The sequence below is a fragment of the Sinohyriopsis cumingii genome, chromosome 1, assembly GCF_028554795.1.
Source record: "Sinohyriopsis cumingii isolate HCF-2022 chromosome 1, ASM2855479v2, whole genome shotgun sequence".
Classification (NCBI taxonomy): Eukaryota; Metazoa; Mollusca; class Bivalvia; order Unionida; family Unionidae; genus Sinohyriopsis; species Sinohyriopsis cumingii.
The window spans coordinates 131,425,186-131,450,939 of NC_142961.1; the positions used below are offsets into that span (position 1 = coordinate 131,425,186).

General features: G+C 35.4%; 1 protein-coding gene across 4 annotated transcripts in view; it reads left to right on the forward strand.

The window, feature by feature from the left end:
• Positions 1–24,740: 24,740 nt before the first annotated feature.
• The window catches only part of LOC149807873 (choline transporter-like protein 1), a 62,268-nt gene continuing 61,254 nt past the window's right edge, over positions 24,741–25,754 (forward strand). For all 4 annotated transcript variants that reach the window (XM_089971440.1, XM_089971450.1, XM_089971445.1 and 1 more), the window contains exon 1: positions 24,741–25,023. In XM_089971440.1, the coding sequence (XP_089827566.1) occupies positions 24,892–25,023 (132 nt within the window). In that variant the 5' untranslated portion in view covers positions 24,741–24,891. The remainder of the gene's footprint in view (positions 25,024–25,754) is intronic.

The window sequence follows — 25,754 nt, forward strand, 5'->3', positions numbered from 1 at the left end:
GTGCGATTATTCCAAAACTTGCGGGGGTCGAGGTGGCAACTGACATAAACTTATAGCAGCTTACGGGCGCCATTAAAGAACATTGTCCACCCGGCGTCTCCAACCTTTGCGCCGCTACAGCAGATGGATTGATGGATGGATGGCTGTGTTAGACGAAAGGGGTGTTAAACAGAGCGAATCAAAGACTTGCATGGGCGTGATTTGATAGTCCATGTTTCCCCTATTTCGAATGACCTCAAGACAATAGTCGTTGTCAGCTGAAAGGTTCTTAAACGCGCAAATGCTACGGTAATAAATAATCTAATCACCCAATGACCACACATCACGAAACTCTAACAATTTCACCTTTGCATGGTTTGTATTGTTTCACAATTGCATGATTTACAAGTAATTCATGCCATGCAATGTAAAACACGACTCAGACACCCAACAAAAAGAATTATTTATATCTCAAATTACTAAATACGTATACCTAAAGATATAAAGAGAAAATTCCTAACTTTAAGAAATTATGGAGGTTCCATTGTACGAAAAAATCCATGATTTCACAAGTCTCGTGAATACTGTAAATTATGACGTCTCCATCAAGATATTGACTAATTACTCGATTTGAGAAACATCTTCCCAACACAGACTCTCCATAATCAAACATAAAATCACAACAAATCTATTAACGGATACGTAAATATAAATAGCATATACTTTAATGTTGTTACATTATCCACGCCGAACATTACTCGTCCCGGAGTGATCACAAACGTCATTCATGTGGACATATTGATTACTCACCTAGAATCAACCACCAACTTGATTCCTGATTCCCAAACATGGCTACAGACCAATAAAATAGGCGAATCGCTCAATAATGATCCATCCCTCCCATGCAACTAAGCAATAAGCATGATCACTCATACCCTACAAATAAAAAAGACATAAAGAACAAGCAGAAACTGTATACAATTCAAACAACCATGGCATCGATAATAACCACCTTAGATTAACTAACTCCGAGTTCTAACTAGTTCATCGACAGTCGGCATAAGTATTCTGACTAGTTCATCGACCGTCTGCATAAGTATTCTAACAAGTTCAACGACAATCTGCATACTTATTCTAACTAGTTCATCGACAGTATGCATAAGTAAACTGAAGCAAAATGACAGTTTCTCACTGCCGCTACAACTGATGTACATCGAATATCTTTTTTACAACGAGTAGGCTACCAAACATCGGTCAAACATAGAAACATCCTGCTATCACTTCGAGGAAAGTGCCGATAGAGTGATATCGACTCTTATTGATCGTCCCATCGTTGTCAACATAGACCTTTGCACAATGTCAACTTAATACTGTCGGCAAACCTCCGACCTCGCATCCTTTCTACCAGCCACAAGTCGTCCAACACGGTGACAAAGGAACCCGACGTTTCCATACTAGACAGCGCCCATTACAATTCAGACCATGTCAGGTTACACCGCTACTCACACCTTCGATCTGATGAGGCAAAGACAATTCTGACAGTCTCATCAGAAGTCTTACCTCTTTCTAACATCATCAATACAATTAACATTCTTGATGCTGTATGCCACTCCTGAAGGCATTTCCAAAAGAAAGCTTTGCAAGCTCTCAATTATCCAAGCCGAACTACAGAGACATTCAGTTATTTATTATCAAACAGAGGACTAGGAATAATTAAGGGCATGCTGTTTCAGTTTTACCAGAGGACAAGCAAACCAGTTCAAAGATGACATTGCGATGGTGTATTAATGCTGCTAACTCATTTTTGTGAACTAAGAAAAGTTTCCAGCAATGGTTGAACGAAGACTGGTCTTCAAAAACCGATTCTTCTATGATGAAAACTTTGGTATATTATTTCCGATACTTAGCCGTACCCAACATTTTCAAAGTAGCAATATCAAAAGACACTCAACAAATGGATATCCAACAGGTAAAAAATGCAGGCTCGTACTGCATAACCAAGACGAAAACTCTGGTGCAGAGAAAGTACTTCCTACATGACAACGTATCTCTCTGAAAATCGTGTCTCTCCCGTTACTCTCTACATTATACAGCGATACATTCATCGTCGCCATCAGACCATGCTATCTGATACTGCAGCCTCAAATCTATACTACAATTAATAAACATAAACTAACTGTAATGTATAAGAATCTTGCTCGAAAGGACAAACAAATGACTTCTGACCAGCGACTCTGGAAGTTAATAATGCACGTGATTAATCAGAATTATTTCCCAAAAATAACAACAACAACAACAAAAATTGCCTTTACACAAGAATCTAAGGATCAGCTAGAATAATTACTAAATAAACAACAGCCGTAGTGAACAAAGTTATATACTTTAACAGATCCGCTTGTCAATTTAACCCATCTGATTGCCTTGGGCCGTCCTTAAACCAATCATTCAAATAGAAATGGGGACAAAGTGTTGCCAACCAGCATTTTAATTGTCCTGTTGCATGGCTATCTTCTTTTGTCAATCGAAAACATGACACAATGTATTTCTGAATCCTAACTGGGAAAGAATTCACCACAAAATCAGTGTGGCACTATTAATTCACCCCTGAGAGATTATGAGGTAACAGTTATTTCTTTTCCTCTTTGAAAATGCTCTTGAACAGGCCTCGTGTCTGGTAATTTAAAATAAAAAATGCGTCTTTCATAGTTTCAGGTTTAGGCACTCTCCAACACCATCTATTAAAATCAACAAACAAATTTATTTCTATAATTTTTTACAAAGTGAAAATTTAAGAGGAACTTACAGTATTGTGAATTAAACCCCAAAAGTCCTAAAAGCTATATCGCAGGTACAAAGGTATATAGTGCTCCGACATAATTCAAATACTGAATGTGTAGATGTAACAATAGTCTTGAATATGTTGATGTACCGACAGTCTTGATTTGACAAAGTGATATAATTCAGACTGTCTTTGATGAATTGAAGAACTCCAAAATAGTGCTTTAGTCCTAAAAGTCAATGTGTGCATTGAAATTACAATGGATAATTTTTAAATAAACGATTCCTATACAATTATATCTTAACACAACTAATACTAATTTCACAGACTGATTTTAAGATAGAAATCATTAATTTTGTTTACCACAACCTAAGGGGAAAAAACCTTAATACAAAATAAAAGGACCAGGATGTGGGTCACACGGCTAGACCTTGAACTCAAATATCAGTATAAAAAAAACCCAACTTATTCAAAACTTAGAAACATGACATAAATCAGATAGGCCATAATAACTCTAGCCTCAATCACTGACAAAGGTCATGCACACAATAGAAATTAAATATAAATATCACTATTAATGTACACAAGTTCCACTCAAAATTATATGCCACCGGTAGCATTCACTTATAAAGGTCAACATCAGCTCACCTCTAATAGAGCCTTAAAGGAAAACAATTTCTTCATGTACACAACTAATTATATTTTACTGTTACAGAACTGCATTTAGAATACGTATTCTCCCAGTTATCACTTCAGATGTCCCGACTTTAGCTAAATATACAATCGAAACAAATATCCCAAAGCCATCTACCGGAAAATGCAACTAGAAAATATTTTCTTTGAACACGCATAGGTCTATGAGAAAAATCACTACGGAGCGAATCAAAGAACGCCTGCTTCAGGCAGACATGAGGTGTTATCAATATTTCCAAGGACCTCAAAACAGCAATCGTAGTCTATTGAAGGGTTCTTAAAAGAGCTAATACCATAAATAATGTTCATTCAATCAACTAACGACCACACATTCACAAGACTATACTTTCACGCTTGCATGTTTGTTTTTTGTTTCACATTCGTATACTTTGTCAATTTTTTGTTTGTCATAGCCGTAGGGCGGTATTAAATGCCACGTAGTACGAAGCATTACCCAAACACGTAATACAGATAAGTACTCCTATACTTAAATCTTACATCTAAAATTACTAAATACTTATATATAAGAACAGCCTCATAATGATTATTTTTAAGAAATTAGAGAGGGTCCATTACACTAAACTAATCCATTATACCATAAAGTGTGAATACCGTTCGTCTTGACGTTTGTACCTAATAATTGCCTAATTACTGTACATGAAAAAATATTTTCCCCAATACCAGCTCCAATTAATCAAAAGAGACTACTACTAAAATCTAACAAAGCTATAAATGGAGAAGTAAAAACAAACATCAAACATGAAAGGTTTGTTACAATATAAATATATGTTTTTGTTTCGTCTCTAATGAGTTGCTCTCTTTTTCACCATTACGCGTTGCATCAGGAATGGGAACAATATGCTCTATTTATGTAAAAACTTGTGAGAAGTAAATTCCAAGCCGAACGAGACTTGGAGCTCGGCAAGGCCTCAAACATAACCAATTTAGAAATTGTGTTGAATTTCATCACGGCACCTTCATGGCTATGGTTCACCCACCCACCTCGAAAAATCTATATATTTGTGAAGTTCATCCTATTAATCCCTGGATAGTTATTAAATAACATGAAATTCCAATTTAACAGCACGTGGCGTTAATCATACTGATTTTATAACCGTCAGATTTGATAAAAAAAATACCCAACGCTTTAAAATAATCGCAATTCCCTCAGTTGTTTGTATTATAAGTCACAAGTTTCAATTCAGTCTCTACTAACGAATCCCACTAAAAATGGACATGCCGTTATCTCTAGAAAATTGTGTTTTTTAACTACATCGTTAGTACTGATAAAACTATCCCTTGCTGAATGGTGTATGCTAGTCATTTCTGTAATGACCAAGAAAGAAAGAAACAATCTTCTCAAGATAAATACCAATGTCAGGTCCTGTCAGTATGTATTTACTAACTACAGATGGGAAAACAATGAAACAAAAGCACTTTTTTTTACCTCGGAAAATAAAAATAATCATTTTACATCGTTTCTCAGTGCAATATACATTTTCTTGCAATGAAATGAGAGAGAGAGAGAGAGAGAGAGAGAGAGAGAGAGAGAGAGAGAGAGAGAGAGAGATCATTGCATAACTGTGTATGATTTTTTTCTTTCTGTCCCCAATACTATTCTTATAGATGTGGACATATAAAAAATTTCATGACCTAAAAATACAAATTCAGTCCGAAATCTACATCGACCACGGCATGGTGAGGAAAGACATTTTCCAGCAATGAATCAATCGATCGATCGAGCGATCGAGAGATTTTGGTCTTAAACTATAGGATGGACAGAGTTGTTTGCGCAAGAGTGATACATTTTGCATGTGACGTTAATTTCGTCTTCTTTAAATTCAATTTTACACCTCCGCCATGTTAAAAACAAATGTATATAAATTCAAATGCTTACACTATCGCTATGAGCAAATGGGAAGAAGTAAACGTAATGTTGTTGAAAGATTGGTTTACCACTTTATGCACGTGTGACGTGTACTGTAATTGTTTCAACCTAGAGAACAAATAACATGCATTATCGATAGCAGAATTACTACTACTACTACTACTGCTGCTGCTACTACTACTACTACGAGAGAGAGAGAGAGAGAGAGAATGAAAGGGGCATAAATCTGCCAATGAAGACGCTTTGGTCTTCAGACTTAACGCCCCTGTAGCACGTACTTGTCAACAAAATAAAAACAGGAAAGATATAAAGAGTAAAAATATCTTTAAAAGTCCCCATTTTTGGTCTTCAGTTTAGAAGGAAGACCTGCATTTTATACATGAAAAGTGACAGAAATGGTTCATAAATTTAGAAGGTATACTGGTACCTATTGCACCAACCCAAGGAGCAGAGCTTAATGTATGGGGAACAGTTTATTTCGAAAAAAATAAATAAGAAAACTAGCTATGACTGGTGCATTATGTAAGAGTTGTAGTTTTTCTCAAGCTTTAAAACAAGTTGAGTCCCTTGGCACATGTGAGATGACATTAATTCACATCTAGATTATATCGTTTGTATTTTTAATGATTTGTTAAAAATGTGATACACATGGATAACTCTTACCACGTCTATTTCCATTAGAATTATCTTCCTTGAATTCAACGGTCTTCATATACTAGGTTATACACTTATCAAACTGACAATCTAATATTGCTCTCTATGACAGTGTCTGACCCGTATGCTGGCGTCATTGAAAAAAAACCCATTCTATTCAGAAATAAAGAACAACACTAGTTGTGATTGGTGCATTATGCAAGATTTCTACTTTCTGTTAAGCTTGAAAAAAAAAGTTAAGCCTCTTGGCAACATGTGAGATTATGTTAATTCCTATCTAGATCATATTTTGTATTTTTTATGATTTAAAAAAAAAATTTGGTACACATGTCTGAAAATGTGACTGTTGTGACTAGATAACTCTTACCCCTGTCTAGGGCCAGCAGAGTTATCTCTCTTAAATGCAATGGTGTACCTGGTTGTGTCATTGTCAAATTGACAATCTAACATTGTTCTCTATGACAGTGTGAGACATGCGTGCCGAGGTAGGATATAACGTGTATTTATTTCATAAAACATTAGCATTGAGGTCTATAGAAAAACAATTGGTACAGTGATACCTGATACACGAACTTAGTGTGTAAAGTGTATTTTAAGGGAGGTAACTCTTACTGCATTTATGTGCACTCGAAAATGTCAAGATTCTGGAATCTTATTTGTAATTGTTTCTGTGCCTGTACTGTGTACACTCTATTGGACATTGTCTTCATATTTATGAGATCGATAAAATAACTCCATTATTCTGGGTGGTTTAAAATATGCCAGTCATTAACGATAGAACTGACATCTGCGAGCCCCTATGTATGCTTCCGTGACCTACTGTCGTTTATTTATCACAGTACAATGGGCCAGGATGTTAAACTAAATACAGTCTAAAGAAGCTTTCGTTATACGATTTGATAATTTTATCATAATTATTTCAGCAATGTATGACTATGTACATCGTGATATCAATGAATGAGCAACAAGAAAAATATCCTCAAATCAGACAAAGTCCTCGATGACGATCAATCTAGCACATTTGATCTTTGCATATCGACTTCTGTGAATTACGAAATATTTCAAATGTTTAACAAATATTGTATAATTACACAAGAAATTGCAAAGATCATATTAGGACTAAAAACTGCTAATTATCGAAGATAAGATCGTTTGCATCCATATGTTCTTTTGCTGACGAGGCAGGGTGGATTATTAAATATATTCCAGGATTGGACGAATTGCATTTATACGTTTGTTTTATTTTTTTTTACATAATATGAACATGTCAGTTATTAAATATACAATGATTAACTAAGAGAGAAATAAATTAATTTAATATGTTGGCTGGTATAACAAAGATTTGGACCGCATCAAATATCTTCTGATTCTGTGGAAATTAAAGGAATTTAAACGACTAACGCATTACAGGTAACAGTCAATATTGTTTTCGATGGTTAGAAAAAGAGATATAAAGTTGAAGTAATCTGTAGTTTCGTATAATTTTTAAATTTTGGGTAATAGAGTTTCTTTCTGTATAATTTTATTACGTCATACAGAACCGCATGTATTAAAATAAACAATGAAAGGTACCATGGCAGGCTGTGACGTACTGTGTTTGAGAACCCCACAATTCTGAAATAAACAGTTATATAACTGCAGAATTAGCAGCTGAAAAACATTAAGTAGCTGTCGAAATAACAAAATAAAATGGACGATATAAATGTTTCTGATTTATAATATCTTGAAGTCGGTAGTAGAATAAATTTAACCTCGTTATAAGCCTTAAGGATGTCCAACTATCTTTGGAATTTGTACTAGTGTTTCTGTTGGCAAGAACAAATTAAATGTTCATTTATTTTTATTGTCAAGAAATTCGTAACCTCAAGCGACATCATTCACTAGGGACAGATGTTATGTAGTTTAGCTTGCTATGCTTTGATTACTTATTCGCTTCGAACTTTCTGAACCTTATTCTTTACAATCACAAAATTAGCTTGTCATCCATATTTTTGCTGAATCCCCATTCAAGCATTGGACACGGTTACAGAAGAGAAAATACGTGTAATGCGTGCATTTGACCTACATTCGTATGCTAAAGATCTTAATAGAGCTTTGGCTCCGTTTAATTTCAGTTTGAAAGGAATTTAGTATCGGACGATTTCATCTCATCAGGTATTCCGGACTCTGTACATATATTTTGCAATAGACTTGTACAGAACACACATACACATTTTTTTAAAAAGCGAAACAAACTCTGTGTCTATCCTCTCTCTGTCTCTGTCTCTGTCTGTCTATCTGTCTCTCTCTGTCTCCGTCTGTCTGTCTCTCTGTCAGTCTGTCTGTCTCTCTCTCCAATGCAAATAACTAGAATCTATGTATAATCTCTCTCTTCGATAACAAGAAAAAATAACGTTTTTTCTTTTTCTTTCTTGCAATGCAAGTTGATTCGTTAGAATAAATAAAGTTTTAATTTTGAATGATTGTTGTAATTCCAGTCCTGTCCAAAAAGTTTTAAATACAAATAACAGAAAGGGAGACAAACTTTGAATAGGAATGTTACCTAATAAATAAGTGGTGGAATACTGAAATTTGCTATACAAATTGCACCCGACTTCCTTCTGCGACATTATGCGACATTTTGCGCAACAAAACTCTATAACTGAACAATGTTCGTTCATACTTAAGTAGAAGACACGAAAGTGAGACACTTAAACAAGTATTTTGTAGATCGACAACGACCAAGATAGCCATTGGAATGGAAGCGATCATGGGAAATAATCAGAAAGTCACACTTGCACAACAACGTAAGAAAATCAACAGCCCTTTTGCAACAAGCTGGGATTGTGAACTATCCAAGAAGTGCTAACCCTTTTCTATGCCTTGAAGGTTTATTTTCAAGCGATCCTTGGAAATCTTCTTTTTGGAGGACCTAGTTTTCCAGACGGAAATGCATTCACGTATAACCTAAATCATTTCAATGTTATTTCTTGGATGCATATACTACAGTGATAAATATGAAAAAGAACTAAACAATCGGGAATAACATGTTCATTGTTATCTTCGCTAGCCAAGGTTCCGATATGTTAACCTTATCTACACCTTGGAGGATCGAACAGATATTTGAGTGGTTTGTCCTTGCGAGATCTATTGGATTTCATGAGTTGCCTTCCTTAGTAATGTAATAAATTTGGTGTATGCGCATTTAGTTTTAGCGCCCCTTTTTAAGGAGTTCGTGGATTTTTGTGATTACTTGACTGATTATTGGAATTCGGTGCAATATAAATATTCCTTAGCCCGAAATAATTAGCCAATTGCTAGGAGCGAACGTCACGGAGTGAAGAGTTTGTGAGTTTCCATGATGCTATTGTTAATTAGTAGTGAATTTAGGTCTAAACCGAATGAGTGTCCCTGGGATACTATAGTCCCTATTTAAATCTAGTGTGTACATTGGTGGTGTGACTGCAGTGGCAGTATTTACGGTAGGAAACCGGTAAATTACACAAAGGAATAAATAAGAAGGGACTCGGCAGATACCGTTTATATCGCCATGGTGGCAAATGTGATGCAGTTATACTGGCGAAAGATGCCTGGAAACCAAAGTTTTACTGGCCTAAGGTGGCGTAGTTAAAATAGTTCCCTGTATTAGGGGAGAGTTGTATAGTTTCTACGGCATAAACTGCTGACGGTACGGAAAGCTGATGAAGAGAAACCATGCAGATGTACGGTTGATGTACATTTGGCAGGTTTTGAGATATGTGGTCTTGCATTGATTACAGTAAAATTTATGTATAGAACGGACACGTCTGGCTTTCTAGTTTACAACTGAAGTTGTATGGAAGACTTTGGAAATTTGGGGTAAACTTATGACTTCTAGCAGGAATCGCGCCAGGGTTTGACACCGCTCGGTCAAGTAAAGACCCCTGGCTTGTAACAGTATGTAATGCCAACTAACCAACAGCATGTAGCCACGTTGATTTGTTCCGGTCGAAAATGGTGGAGGCAACTGACTTCAAAAAGATACTTTGTAAGTTTATCATTGCAAGTATGACTACATACCAGAGAGAAGCCATTACAGGTGCATTTAAGTGAAAGGTATTTGTACAAACACGAATCCGAGTGGAAACTTGCTTATTTATGAGTCTATTCAAGTTCTGTGCTCCCATTGTCTCGATCATGTTGGAACAGTATTCAAATTTTGAACAACTTAATTTTGATTGGATGCGGTGGCTGTCAGGGTGCGGAAAACAGGCATTGATCCAGACACGAAAATAACTCTTCTGATCATATGAAACGACTATAAATTCCCTTCACACTCCTCTTGATTCTTCTAGGAGCAAGAACAAGGCAGGAAGAAATCAAGAAAACGACAAAGAACCCTCAGATACGACAAGAATAAGACGAAATGAGGAACCGTCAGAGACTTTAATACTCTTACAAATTTAAAGTTTCAAAAAAAGGATGACACATAAAGATTCTTGCGTATATTTCAAGACAAAGCTGAATCTTTTTGACACGACACCTACTAGGCTGACGATGCAACAATCTCAGCGGGTAGAATTCCATCCCCTGATGTCCTGCGTGAGAAGCGCTTCTATCGAGTCGTAAATCAAATGGCAAATTGAATACTTCATCGATCTCAGAAACAGTCATCTGTAAATGAAAATCATCGAAAATAAAAATCATCGAAAATAAAAATCCAGGCGTGCATTTTAGAGTGGCGATAGCCATCAATTTCATGCATTATTTTTTTTTACAGCGAAGTGGATTTGTACTGGAACATTAAACTTGTTCACAACATCATAGGGATTTAACCTAGAATCTACTGACTTCCAAGAGCACAAACATGGATGCTTTTGCAGTGAACTGACACATTCAACGCTATCAAAGACACAGAGATGAAAGAGGCAAGTCAATCCTCACAATGTACGATTTAATAGCCAACAGAAGAAATTAAAACAAGGGTGTAGTTATTAAGTTATTAAACGATGGAACGTTTACACTTTTTGACCTTTAATTAATTGCAAAAGAAGTATTTGAATGGAGTGAATATACGTTTGAAAATGAATTGAAGTAGCTACGTCTACCATTTGATTGCTAACGTTAACAAATACCAAACAATATTCGTAGGACCCTATGAGCAACACTAAAAACTATGTCAATCAAGATCTCCCCAGAAACACGGCTAAGTATCCCAGACAACGAGTGGAAGTTGAGAACTTCACCGCTGCAGTTGGATTCCGATCTGAGAACGAAGATCATGTGTTCCAGCATCATCTCGCAAAACGTCTGTTAATTAGTACAGACAGCAATGCAGACCTCAACGTAGTACTGATCAAAACCCTTTCCAGATCCAGCACTACTTCTAAAAGGTTGAAGTTACCCGGGACTGATAAACGTTTAGTACTAGATCCTTTGAACTTGATTTTGCCCATAAAAAGTATTTTAGATTTATCTAGGCTTGCATGAAAAAATCTGGATAACTCAGTACCAACAACAAACGTTGTACAACGATAACGAGGAAGGTTATTAGTCTCTTAGTATTTGATTGTAACTTCTGACCAAGGCAGTAGCGAAGGACATTTTCAATCGATAATGTCGGGAAAGATCAGTGTGGAACTTCAGTTTGCACTAACCCTCAAGAAACGGATGAATATAATTTTGTGTGCAGAATTTAACAATACCAATAAAATCAACAGTCTGAGAGAATGAAGTGACGTTTGACTGATAACGTTGCACGAAGTGATGGACATATACAATAAAGAAAATAAACAACAGCAGTCACAACAAAATCAATGTGGGTGAGAATAAATAAAAGAAGAAACAATGTTAACAAATCATACGAACAAGAAAAGGCTTTAGTGAAATGTTTTACTAGCCACATGGCATAAAGAATCACTGTCCTGACGATATAATATTGTTACGGTGATCAAGACAGTCATCATGGTCAATAACAACACGAACAATGCATAATGATGTACCAATAGTTGGAGAATTATCTGGAAGAAGCTTTGACTGTCATTCAAGGAAATGAAACGCACACTTGTTACACAACTGGAAAATCACTTTTACTAGCACTGAGACGAAACGCTTCGAATCTCTCTTTGAGCAGAACACAAAATCATACAACACTGCCTACCTAAAAGGTCATGTCTAAAAGTTCAGCCTGTCATGTGACATTTGTGGGTCTACAAGAATGAATACGTGTGAACATCATTACCGACTGACACAGAGTGCGTACACAGTTCCCTTGACTCTCCGGTGGCCTGTGCCGAAGATGAGCTTCCTCGTCGAAACTCTAATGACGTTCGAGCCTATGCCATGAACACTGACGACATTCATCGACATGGAACCCACTAGATGACTAGATTGATGTCTTTTTACAAAAATAAACATGGTGGAATACTTGAATTCGTAGATAGTAGCCTCCATTGAATATGATGTAACAAAGTTACTTGAATTAGGTAATGTGAGATGACAAGGATGAGACGCGATAATGCGAGGACAATATTGTGAACATTTTCTTCATCAACAAAATCTTAACTTTACTTTAGAACATTTACTGACTCATTTTTGGATTCCGTTTCCCTAAAATTAGATACATTAAAAGATAGATATGTGGTTTCTTGATTAGTATGCTTATCTCTTTTTTTTTTAGTTTAGAAACGTAGTTTCAATTATTTCAAATCAAAAAAGGAAAGAAGAAAAAAATAATTCCAATGCAACTCTAAAAATTCAAAGTAACAGTCAGGCAAATAAAATTATAAAGTCAGCGAAAAGTAAACGAAACTTTGGGAAAGTTTTAGCGATGTACGACGTACCGAAAGTCGGCCATTATGGCTATTTATTTCGGTTTCTATGACCTCTATTAGCTGCTTCCTACTCTCACCAACATACACATTTGCTTGCATATTTGATAAGAGAAGTCTGTAATCTTGCATATGTATAAATGTAATGAATCTTTCAATGCTGCTCCAGCTGTTATTCTATGGACGATTATTGACAGGGCACTGTGTCCCTTAGTCTTTTTATCTAACGACCCTTACTTATGGATATTTGTCCTGCTATGAGTAGCGCAAGAAAATCCACACAGACCTAACCATTTTAAGTGCTTTATGATTGCTGGACCTTTAAGTATGTATAAATATAGAGGTTTTAAAAAGATCAATACTTCGACATTCACAAGCATTCATCTTAATGTTCTCTCTCTCTCTCTCTCTCTCTCTCTCTCTCTCTCTATATATATATATATATATATATAATAGTTCTTATACGGGTCGTTTAGTTAATGACATTTTTAATAATTTAATCGTATGATCGTGGTTTGCATTTTAAAGAGGAGTCGTATGAAGTGCGTTGGTTCATTCATGAAGTACCAAGGTTAAGTGCTTCTATAAGCCCAAGTAAATATCACGTTGTCATACAAGAACATTCGTTTTGGTGAGAGCCAAAGCTGACCTAATTCTTGATTGGCTACTGTAATCCACGTGACCATATTTACTTGTAAAGAGATTTTGAAATGCCAAGGTAATTTATTCAAAGCGTCGTATTGCATTCTCTCTTTTGCGTATTGGTAATCTATATAATATAATATTTCCTAGAATTAGGCATTATTAGTAGTACTAACAGTCTTGAGGTGTTATATTGAGAGAGAGATTCATTTATTTAATGTTCATTCGTTGGAATTAGAGCGCTCAAAATTTAAAGATTAATTGGAATGATAGCGGCATGGAATTACTGTGAATTCATTCAAAGACATTTTGCGGTTATAACATAGTGATTCTTCTGCATTGTTGAGACATATTCACAATAAAAGCTATCGTTTGGAATACCTTTGGAAATCATTCGAATGACTGGAAACTTGTGGAATTGATAGAACATTTAGGACATAAGGAATTTATTCACCATGATGTTTTTTTTTTTGTTTTTTTTTTTAAAGTTCTTACACTTTTACAATATGGGGGAAATAAATTACGTTTTTAAATAATACAAATCTTAATGAGTTTGCTCTTTCTTGTTACTTATTGTAAGACCAAAAGAGTCGTAACATAAAAATATATACTAATCAATCCCAACAAGAAATGGCTTCAAAATACTCCCAGACTACTCCTCTTATTATTAGTTTTACTGTAATAATAAGACTAACTCCAATAGATCAATATCGTAAATCCCTAACACTTTTCCAGCATGTTCCAAACCTCCCTCCACATCCTTTCCCCAAATTCTAAATTTCATCCCCATACAGTGGCCTCGTTGTAAAATACATAGTCCATAAATGTGCAGCTTCATGCTACGACTTCTTTATCAAGTTTGTTTTGAACACATTTGAAAACGTCATAGCCATTTAATTTTTTTTAATTACATCTCACTTCTAAACCTTCTCCCAGGGACCCGATGGGTGGGGGCCAAATAAACACTACTCTTGCAAATGGTTACCACGAGGACAATGTAGTCTCAAATCCATTAGTTTTGAAATGATGTAACTGACAGAGGAACGAACTATCTTTCTGCATGTTGGACGAGCAGATGGAGGGTATCATAATATTTTTTAAAAGGCAATAAAAGGATTAATTTTAATTAATATAAAGAAGTTTAGAACCATTTAGTCCATCGCACGTTAATGTCGGAAGCGTGACCGTGTAAGTTACTGATAATATGAAAGCATTTTATATACAAGTGTACCATATGAGTGAAGTTTTAAAAGTTAATGTCAAACTAAACTAGTACCTTTTATTAATCCTTTTTATCTAGTTTCCCATAAATGTTAATCAACCTAACTTTAATATTTACATTTTATTTTAATGATGATAACAAAAGCTACTGGTAAAGTCAAGACAGAAGCTACTGGTAAAGACAAGATAAAAGCTACTGGTAAAGACCAGTCTTACTGATACAAAGTTTTAGTCTTGAAGAATTTGGTGGCCTGTGCTGAAGATGAGCTTCCTCGTCGAAACTCTAACGACGTTCGAGCATATGTCATGAACACTTACGACATTCATCGACATGAAACCCACTAGAAAATTTTTGGCCATCGCACGTTAATGTCGGAAGCGTGACCGTCTAAGTTACTGAACACAGGATTCAAATTATCGTCGAATGCAATTAATTTGTCCTTCAACGTTAACCTGGAACAATATCTGCTAAATAGATGTTACTCGTGCTTAATGTCAAACTCTTATATCAATAGGCAAAAGTACCTAAATAATTATCTGACTTAATTGTTTTATACAAAAATAGCGATATAACCATAGTGTTCACGATATCCATGTGTCTAGCTTGTAGGACAGGTAAATGACCTCAAGTGTATTCAAACAAGACAGCTGGTATATTACGTGGGTGCGTGCGTGTGTGACTGGATTTTGAACGTAGCTATTACAACTTTTCAGTCATATCGCAACCATGTATGCACTGTAGCAGTTTATGATAATGTCCAGCCTTGGGGCATCATGCCGCAGCCGTGTCGCATCATGTCCTACCAAGTCACATTATCCTGACACCAAGCCGACCGATCCAAACACTAATACAATGCTGAGCGATAAGCGAGGCCGCTGCTAGTACCATTTAAATAAATCTTAGTTATGACTAGGCTGGGGTTAGAAGCCGGGACCTGTCGCATCGGACCCGGAAACTATAACCACCAAGGCCACCTGAGGAGTTTGGCCTATTGCTTTCAAATGAAATAGGAAGAACTTTTCTACGTTGATATAGTTTTATGATTTTCAAAATAGGAATATCAACCCTTTTCTTCTCTCTCTTCAGGGAAGAGAGAGAGAGAGAGAGAGAGAGAGAGAGAGAGAGACGGTGGTGATGGCGGCTCAACTCCGAACCAACTGTTCAGACAGAAAACAAACGAAACTCACATTCGACAATTCATCACTATCATCAATTCATTCGCAGTTACAAAATATATCATATGAAATTTAAAATCTTTCATATCGTGCGATGCTAACTTGATGATTAGATGGCTTTGCTATGCACCAACAATTGTCAGGAATTGGAGAGTAATGCTGCTGTGCATTTCTAAGCCCCTCATGGGTTACATTGCCAGGAATTGAAGAATGTATAACTGATTCATTGGTTTTTGATTGAGCATTGAAATGACCAACTATTCGATCACGATAACGGGGCGAATATCAATTATGTGCCATTCCTTTTGTTTCAGACTTCCAGGTATTGGAAAAATGGTCTCAATTTTTGTTAAAACTGATATTTTGTGGACAAATTAATCGATTACTAATCCATCATCGAGTTGTTAGCAGAAAATTATGATCATGAAATTTTATCTGATTTCCAACACTAGAAATTTGACAGTCACTAGAAAGTTTACGGTACTTCCTTTCCACTCTAATTAATACCCTTTCCCTGTTTTCGACAGAAAAAGAAATAAGTCTAGGATCTTTGCAGATTTGTACATGAGCAAGAGCAAAGCGATGAAACAGATGCATGCTTTTTAATAAAGTATTGTTTTTATCTATAGCTTTTATGAAGAATGGTCACAAATACTTGATTAGATCAAACATTCCGAAATACAACAGCTAATTAATAAATACACAAATACAATCAATACCTGCAGCTTCCTATGTAAACGTAACCAGTCGTGAGCTATTGCTTTTTTTTCTTTCTTCACAGAAACTGAACCTTATGAGGACATATAATTACTAAAATGCCCGGATGTCTGGTTATTAGCCAATATTCACCATTACTTAAGTAGTTTTAGGTAGCTGCCACAATAGTTTATGGCGCACACCTTCCTTGGCATTGGTATAGACCTTTCTATTTTTGTTTCCAAGAGCGCGGCCATATTCGTATCACGTGACCGTCTACCATTGAGGTACTGATTATCCTCTGTGATTTGCCTTAGAGACGATTATTTTCTATGTGTTGGTTCTGAATACCAGCGATTATCTCAAGCATTCATGTCAACAGAAAAGTTTATATGTTTAGATAAGTGATGTTTTATAGTGAAACGGATAAAAGTATTAAAAAAATTACAAACAAATAGCATGATCAGAAAGTTAATAAAATACAATCTCTGGGCAATGACAATTAATTCTTCTTCGCAGTTATTCACATTTTAGTGAACCAGATCGAGTCCGGTCCTTAAATGTCAGACATGATCAATTCCTTTATAAAAACAATAGAATCACTGAACGATCATAAAAGCTGTTTTTGGATAAAAATAAAAAATAAAAAAATGATGACACGTTATGTTTGCGAATGCGAAATGCCGAATAGTTGACACAAGGTCCAGATATTACAATCATCAATCAGTTATGGTCTTTCATATAAAACGCACATAACACCTTAAACCTGAGAATGGTGCAGTTTTAGCTGAACTGAAAAGATAACATTTTAAAGTATTTTAAAATGCCCCCTTCCCCCGAATTACTGCACTACTAACTTCTTGGTGCAATGAGTGGGAGAGAGGAGATAGTGACTCTGATACCCGATTGTAGGACTGAAGGTCAAAGGACAATTAAGTCACAGTTCTGATTTATGAAACAAGTGTAGGATAAAAAGTCAGATATTCAATTGTCAATAATACCTTTTTACCTGCTAAATTCTTGTCCAGAATCACCACTTATTGCGTACAATATAATGCGATACCGAGAGACAAGATATTTGTTTCTATCATGCCTATAACGTAACCATATTTACTCAGTAATTAAAGAAACAACCATGCCGCCAATTGAAAATTTTTGATCAAGGTCATCCCTTCCTGTAAAACACACCTTTTCTAAGAAGCAAATCAAAACTATCGATTGCTAAATTATTGTCAAAACCACTGCATTGTGTCATACTTGATTATTTAATTGATATTTCAGTGTGTAATATTTGTATCAGTTAGAATATCGAGCGCGTATCATTACATCTGTGTAATTATTATCACTGAGGAAAAAAATGAATGGAAGAAAGAATGAAAAAGATAAAAGTAAATTTTGTATAGTGCAGATATTACATGTAGATAAATCCAGTAAACACGTGTAATAAAATAATGTTATATTCTATTGATTATCCATCACAGTTTTTGTTATTTGTTTTGAGATATGTGTTAACAGTATCACACCATAAATATTTAAATTAATTTATTCCTTTTAGATGCACACAGGATGAAGTGAAACTCTTTATAGCACTAAGTTATTACAATTACAGAATCTCCAGAGAGTTCGTCTTTCAAAAGTGGACAAAGAGTAATACATGAGATTGATCAATTCGTGCATTACGAATCTACTTTTAAATGACAATCGGATCTTTTTGATGAGTTAGTTACATGAGATGAATTATAAAGTAATTTGAAATAACTGTAAGGTTAACAGATATTTATCATAACTAGTAAAAAGTACAAAATTGGCATGCTCTGTAACCAGGCTTCGTCAGCACCTTAATAGCCGACGCTATTGCTGACACCTATCGGCTAGGAGGAGATAACTATGTAATAACTGTCCACAGGAAAGGTCTCTGCAGAGCTCATGAAATAGTCCTTGTCTGGCAAAACCGTCTTATCGTGAAAAGGACTAAACTTCATGAAAAGACATGCGTCTAATTATGAATTCGTTTCCCTTTACATATTTAAATAGGAAAGAAGTTTTAGTCGAGTTACCGTCCTTACTAGCTTATAGGTCAAGTCAAACTGCAAGCAACCAAGCTCTTGATCTACGTAGCATAATAAGCCTGCATATCAAGGTCTATGTTGCTTGTTCTACTGATTATTACTAACAAACTGTACAGACCCAGACTTGGACTCGTCTATAGTGAGTTGGATTCTCCTTATAAGAGAGTACGGACCATAGAGGCTGACCGAATGACGAACTGACCGACAGACAGAGAGGATGACCGAACGACGAACTGACCGACAGACAAAGAGGCTGACCGAATGACGAACTGACCGATAGACGAACTGACCGAGAGACAAAGAGGCTGATCGAATGACGAACTGACGGAGATAGGAAGACAGTGCTCAGACAATATTGTTCTTTTATAGAAAGTTTTAATCTATCTGAAACAAACCGATCCCAGATTGTGGATGCACCTACCGGCAAAGTGATTCATATATATTGTGGCTGGAAACCATTACTGCCTGATAAATCAATAGTGCTGTTACTGTGTTTCTCTGGTTTAGGTTTAAACGATATAACAAGATGTAATGAAGTTGTCAGATACATGTATGCATGCGCTGTCATTTTAATTAATTCATTAATCTTTGTAATTTTTAGTAAGGTAGCAGCTCTTTTGTAGAATTGAAAGCTGGTTATGGTCAATTGATAAAATTTTAGGTTTTAGAATGCACGCTCTGTCAATAACTTATTAGAACATGAAGTGCACGTGTACACTCATTGGCATAACGATCATTTGGAACTACAAAACACGCGCACAGACAAATAATAATGTGCATAAATTCCAGTCAGTAAGTGTGTATTCATTGTTCTACGGCGCAGTAGTATATACTATACTCTGGACACACCTGTTAGATCATTAAACACCTATCTGTTGCTTGTTAAATATCAATAATGGGGCATCAGCGGTTCCATAATTTGTCGATTTTCTAGGTGTTTCAAGGACAACACAGATACGTAAGAATGTTGTTTAGGGAAACCATTTATCGAAGTAATATCGTGTGATGTTCTGTGTTACCTGGCTCAGAAATCTTGGAGTGAATGTTTTGGATAATCTCTGAACTGTCGCAAATGAGACTTCACTAGACCAGCATTCCATCTTCTAGCCAATGGAAACAAAACCCCTGGTTTTATCAAATTCGGATTGTACTATACAAATACATACGCGTATTATACTGTATATGTCTTCCTACTGTATTATTGACAAAGATAATGATGCAGTGTGGCTTACGAGATTATAAAGAATTCATTACAGATTCCTTCTATTGATGAGAGTCTATTGTTATAGGGGTTTACGAACGTAGTATAGATATAGTAATGGGATAAACAGTGATATTTAAAAAAGTATCGAGATACAGTCATAGTTGTTATGCTGTTGACACCTCTATGACGAATTCAAGTAATCAAAATAGAGTCAAAAAACCATGTACCAAACGTACAACAAATCTCATGGAATATTAACTTAATATATTGCAAATGTCATGTAAAAGCGGATGTCTACTTAAATTCTCAGTGTTCTTAATTGTTATATTTCGACAGTAAAAGTGTTATTTCTACCTATTATATAAGGCCAAAGCCAGTCACAGCTGGTATAGCACGTGCAATTTTGTGACGTCAGCTGTACTCAAAAACATCATAATCGCATTCCACTGGAATCTTTTCTAATTTTTTAAATTTATTTTTTACTTTTTGTATTTTATTCGTTAACCCCCCCCCCCCAGTTTTGTAAATGATCAGAGAAGAAACGTTCCCGGAGTACTCTGGATAAACTTCGAACCCAAAAACTCGTTCTCTGACAAATAATTGCATATACAAACATCTGATTCCTATACTCATCATAAATTAAATCTAAGTAGGTAATGATATATAAGAACATATATACATACATACATATACATATATATATATATATATATATATATATATATATATATATATATATATATATATATATATATATATATATATATTCAATGTTCAGATAATATATATCTAGTTTCCTCCCTCCATATAACTGTCTTCGTGATCCCTGCTTATATATAACTCTCTCTCTCTCTCTCTCTCTCTCTCTGTATGTCTTTTTCCATCATATACATCTTTCTATTGTTGTATCTCTCCTTTTATCCATTGGTGTACGTCTGTATATATATGTATGTTTGTATGTATTTATGGATGGATATATCGATGGATGGATAGATGCTTAGTTGCAAATATGATTATATGTGTACAGGTTAGTAGTTTAATAAATAGGTTTTCTTGTATGAAGGTCGGTATGCGTCGAATGGTAGATGTGTAAATTTTGGATGGGAGGAGAGAGAGAGAGACTTGCTCTTATAGATATATATATATATATATATATATATATATATATATATATATATATATATATATATATATATATATATATATATATATATAATACCTGGGTATTTATTTCTTATGGTTTTAGTGTAATGTACACGTTGTCATTTGTATAATTTTTCTCATGGTTAACATTATTGCTTTTCTTATAATAACATTTTCAACAGTTATTTGTGTGATAAAACATGAGTCAGCTATAGACTAAGAACCAATGAACGAAATTGTTTAATTTTATTTATCCCCTTCCCCCAAATGATCCATTTTACACCATGAAAATGAAACTGAGATTTTGGTCTTGAAGACAAACAGTATGGTGTGGATGGGTGTTATTGCTATTCCTTGAAGCAAATTCGAGACTCTTGATGTCAGGGTTCATTGTAAACATGCTGGGGGTGTTTGGTTTGTGTCAAACATTATTTAACATTATTTGTGAATATACATGTAGTTCATTAACTTAATGTATTTAACGTTTTGTCATGTCAAAGAGAATGGGAGTACATTTCGTCATATCAAGGAAGAGGGAGTTAACTGCCTTTCCAAAGCAGACACATGGGCAACCTAATCGGTCTGGCCCCGCGGGTATGGACGTGACCCTTCGATGACGAGGCCTACGCTGTGGCAAGTCAGCCACCGCAGCTCGCCCGTTGTTTGGGGTGATATTAGGTACATTTGTGAAATATATCCTTAAATTTTCATTACTTACAACTTTGGTTTTAGTATATGTGCCTGCTGTTTTTAGATTGCATATTTTATATCAAAGTTACGGTCTGAACAGAATGAATGGACGGACGGACGGACGGATGGAAGCAGGTTCGGATAGACAAATCATAAGATTGAATCCTATGTACCTAATTCTCGAAGTGAGGATATTTTAGGCAATACAAAGGAAAACATGAATTGTATCCTGTATACAACATTATTTCCTAAGACTCAAGGGTACAAATCGTGAAATGTATGTGATACCTTTCAAGATGAATGTGATGATTTTGAATTCATTTGAAATGTTTATCTTTATTTTTCAGGGGCACAGAATGTAGTCATGACAACAAGAACGCTGATAAGGCAAAGCTGATGTCTTTCAACCACGGAATATATCCAACTGAGGTACACGTGAACCGTTTCGATCTATCACGAATTTGTGCTTTGGTTTAAACGAAATTTCGCCGTGAAAAGTAATCGCTTTCGCATCGATACTTCTCTATAGGTATTAATTACTTGTAAAAGTAGGACTGGTGTAAGGTGAAATTGTCTGCATTTGCAACATGGACAATACGAGAAAATGTTGTCATACCTTTGTTACCTCTATACTACTTTCGTGCCCTGTGACTAAACTTTATTTATAGTTGGTATTGGGAAACAACGCGTTGCCTAAAGTAGACAGCTGACGCTCTACTAAAATTCTCTCTCTTAATAATGATGATGATGATGATGATGATGATCCCCAAACTGTACAGTATGAAATAGATTCATATTCTCTGCTCACATGTTTATCTGTACATGCTAAACATATATTTGTCTCTCTATTATGCCACAATTGGTGATTCAGTTTTCTATACTTTATTAATTAATGAGTTTAAATCTCTAACCACTTTCTTGGTATCCTAGTAATGGGATCAAGGCAAAACGTACAATATGTAAGACTTTGGTAAAATATTTCCCCTTTATGCAGACCACTTGCCACATTAAGCTGCCTCCTTTTATCGGGATTCTAAAGCGCCTGATGTATTTGCAAATAAACTGTACAACAACAAAAACTAATTCACCCAGTGTTCGATGAATATAACGGAAATGACTATATATCAGAAATACAGAAAAATATCACTCAGTCACTGCTAATGTACATATGTATGTATGTATGTATGTATGTATGTATGTATGTATGTATGTATGTATGTATGTATGGTTGGGTTTAACGCCATTTTTCAGCACACGATAGGCTACACATGGCGGCCAGTATTAATGGTGGAGGAAGAAACCGGGAAATCCCCAGAAAGAACCACCGACCCTCGAGAAGCTACTTGCAAGCTTTCTCACATACCCACATTGGCCGAATTCGAGACTCGAACCTACGCAGACAGAGGTGAGATGGCAGTGATCCGTAACGGAGAGCGCTTTAGACCACTCGACCACTCGGGGCTCCTGTATGTATGTATGTATGTATGTATGTATGTATGTATGTATGTATGTATTGTTACGAGTCTATGCTCTTAAAATAAGTAACAGAAAATGTGAAGACAACAAGCTTTGTAAAATTTAACAAATAGTATATTTCCTTTGAATACAAAATGAAAAATGAGAAAAAAGAACTAACGGTATTGCGAATTAAATCCAAATTGTAATTCAAGAATTAAGAACACAAGTCCTAGTAATAAACTGTCCCGAATGAAACTGAGTTCAAGTCCCTATGAGATCCAAAATTGAAGGTGATGACGTGTCTTTTATAGCTTACGAAGTACTGATGTGCCAACGGTCTTTTGTTGAATCATAGAAATATTATTCCAGGTTTGAATTCGGTATAAATTCCAATTAATGTCTTTATCCAAGAATTTTTTTCAGAGCACTTTTGTATTTCCAAAGAAAATAATCACTTGAATTCAATAACTTGAAGAAAACAAAATTCAGCCCAAACTGGTCACAGCATAATACAACTTAAAGGGCTAGATGTTAAATCACGGCAGGTAAAATCTTTACAATCACAAGATAATATAGTTATCTGCTTGACCTCAGGTCACATTAGCATTTTCTAAAAACAACCATTACCTAGTGGGAAATAACCTTATAGAATGGTCTAATGAGCCTTGTTTATTTACAACACGATAACCAATAAAATTCCAAAACCCTGACCCTGATCAACATATTTACCACTTCCTGTTTACCTGAGTAATAAGTTGGTTAATAAGCTCATACACATAGAGTATAATGAAGCTAATTTTAGTTGTTTATATAATGAAATAAAAAAATATCACTCAGGTCAAGCAGAAATGAACTCAATTTTGCAGAAGGTCAAGTCCAGCAAAAATGCTACTTTAGAATAATATGCAATGAAATAAAAAAAAAAAATATACATAACAGTATGTCTGTCTGTCTGTCTGTATGTCTTGTCTGTCTGTCGGTAGGTCTGTATGTCTTGTCTGTCTGTCGGCAGGTCTGCATGTATGTCTGTCTGTCTGTATGTATGTCTGTGTGTATGTATGTATGTATGTATGTGTGTATGTATGTAGGTATGTTTGTATGTCTGTCTGTCTGTTTGTCGGTATGTATGTATGTCTGTGTATCTGTGTGTGTGTATGTATGTATGTATGATTGTATGTATGTGCATATGTATGTGGTTTAATGGAGTTAGAACACTACTGGTACATAGTGGCCACTAAATGTTATGTTTTTAAAATATAAAGTTCAGAAAATGGATCAATATATCGATGTCAACATCCCTTTAGTATGAATTTTTTTCTGCATGATAATTAATGTTTACATTGGCTACTGGAGACAACTAAAAGCCAAGTAGAAGTGAACCTAGTAGAAGTCAGCCATATAATTGTTTATTACATTCTGGTTCATTTATTTGATCATCTAAAATTGTGTACATCAGGAATCTCCTGTAAAACATGTACACGTCATTTTTAATCATTGTAGGAAATTGGACGGTTCTTAGTCTTTGAGTTCTTTGCATTTAAGCCTTTTTGTATTAGGCCTGCATCACGTGTTTTCTAACGCACGACAGGTCACGTGCATGAAGGTCTGCCAGATCTATTTAAATACGAAGACAGATAGACTGTCCAGACGGCATATGTTAACATGCTTCACGGAAAAAGGAGACAGCTACGACTGAAATAAACAAAGTACAGGTGACAAATCTCTACCAAGAACGGTTTGCTGTTCTACTTCCTATGAACATAATGTGAGTTTTTATGTTATGAAATTGACGTCATCAGAGGAAAGAATTTATGATTCAGGTAATGCCAGAAGAACCCCAAGCTCCACCTTTAAATAATTCAACTTTTGAAGGACCTGTTAATCATCGTGAATGTCGTGATGTGATCGTTTTGGTCGTTTTCCTCGCATTCACAGGAGGGATGGTAAGTACTGCTGATGTTTTGTTTCTTTGTATGAATGAATATAATTTGCATATCTATCTGCGAGACAAATAGGTTTATAGCGTTACTATGTCCCATCTGCGAGACAAATAGGTTTACAGCGTTACTATGTTCCATCTGCGATAGAAAAAGGTTTACAGCGCTACACTGTACCATTTGAGTAAGATCACGTATTTGCATTTAACTTATATATCGTTATTCGGACATGATTCCATAATGCAGCAGAAAGCTAGGATCAGTTCCTTCTTTTGCTACAAATTTAATGTGATAGTTTACGCATTTTATTAAATTTTGAAAATGAACTTCACAGAAAACGATCTATTCTTCTATACTTTATTTACAGTTGTGGGCTTGAAAGTTATCGGCTTAGTGTTAATTAGGCACTTGTAGAGCTTAGTTCACCCTAGCCAAGCTTCGATGATAATATGTTATGAAAATGTATCCTGTTTTTGTCCCGACCTAAGTAGATTGTGATTATTGGGTTCGTGCTTGCGGTCGGAAAAAAATAAACAAACCTGCACGGGCAAGCATTATATTGTTTAACTTTAACTGGATGCAGATGAATACTTTTATTACCTAGAATAGACCTAATTTATGTGGATAGTGAATCGCAGATGCACGAAACACAATCATCATATACATTTTCATAGTCGACAGTGAAGATAACATACAGATTGTGTGCATTGTATTCAAACAGTTCTAACTGATCTCAA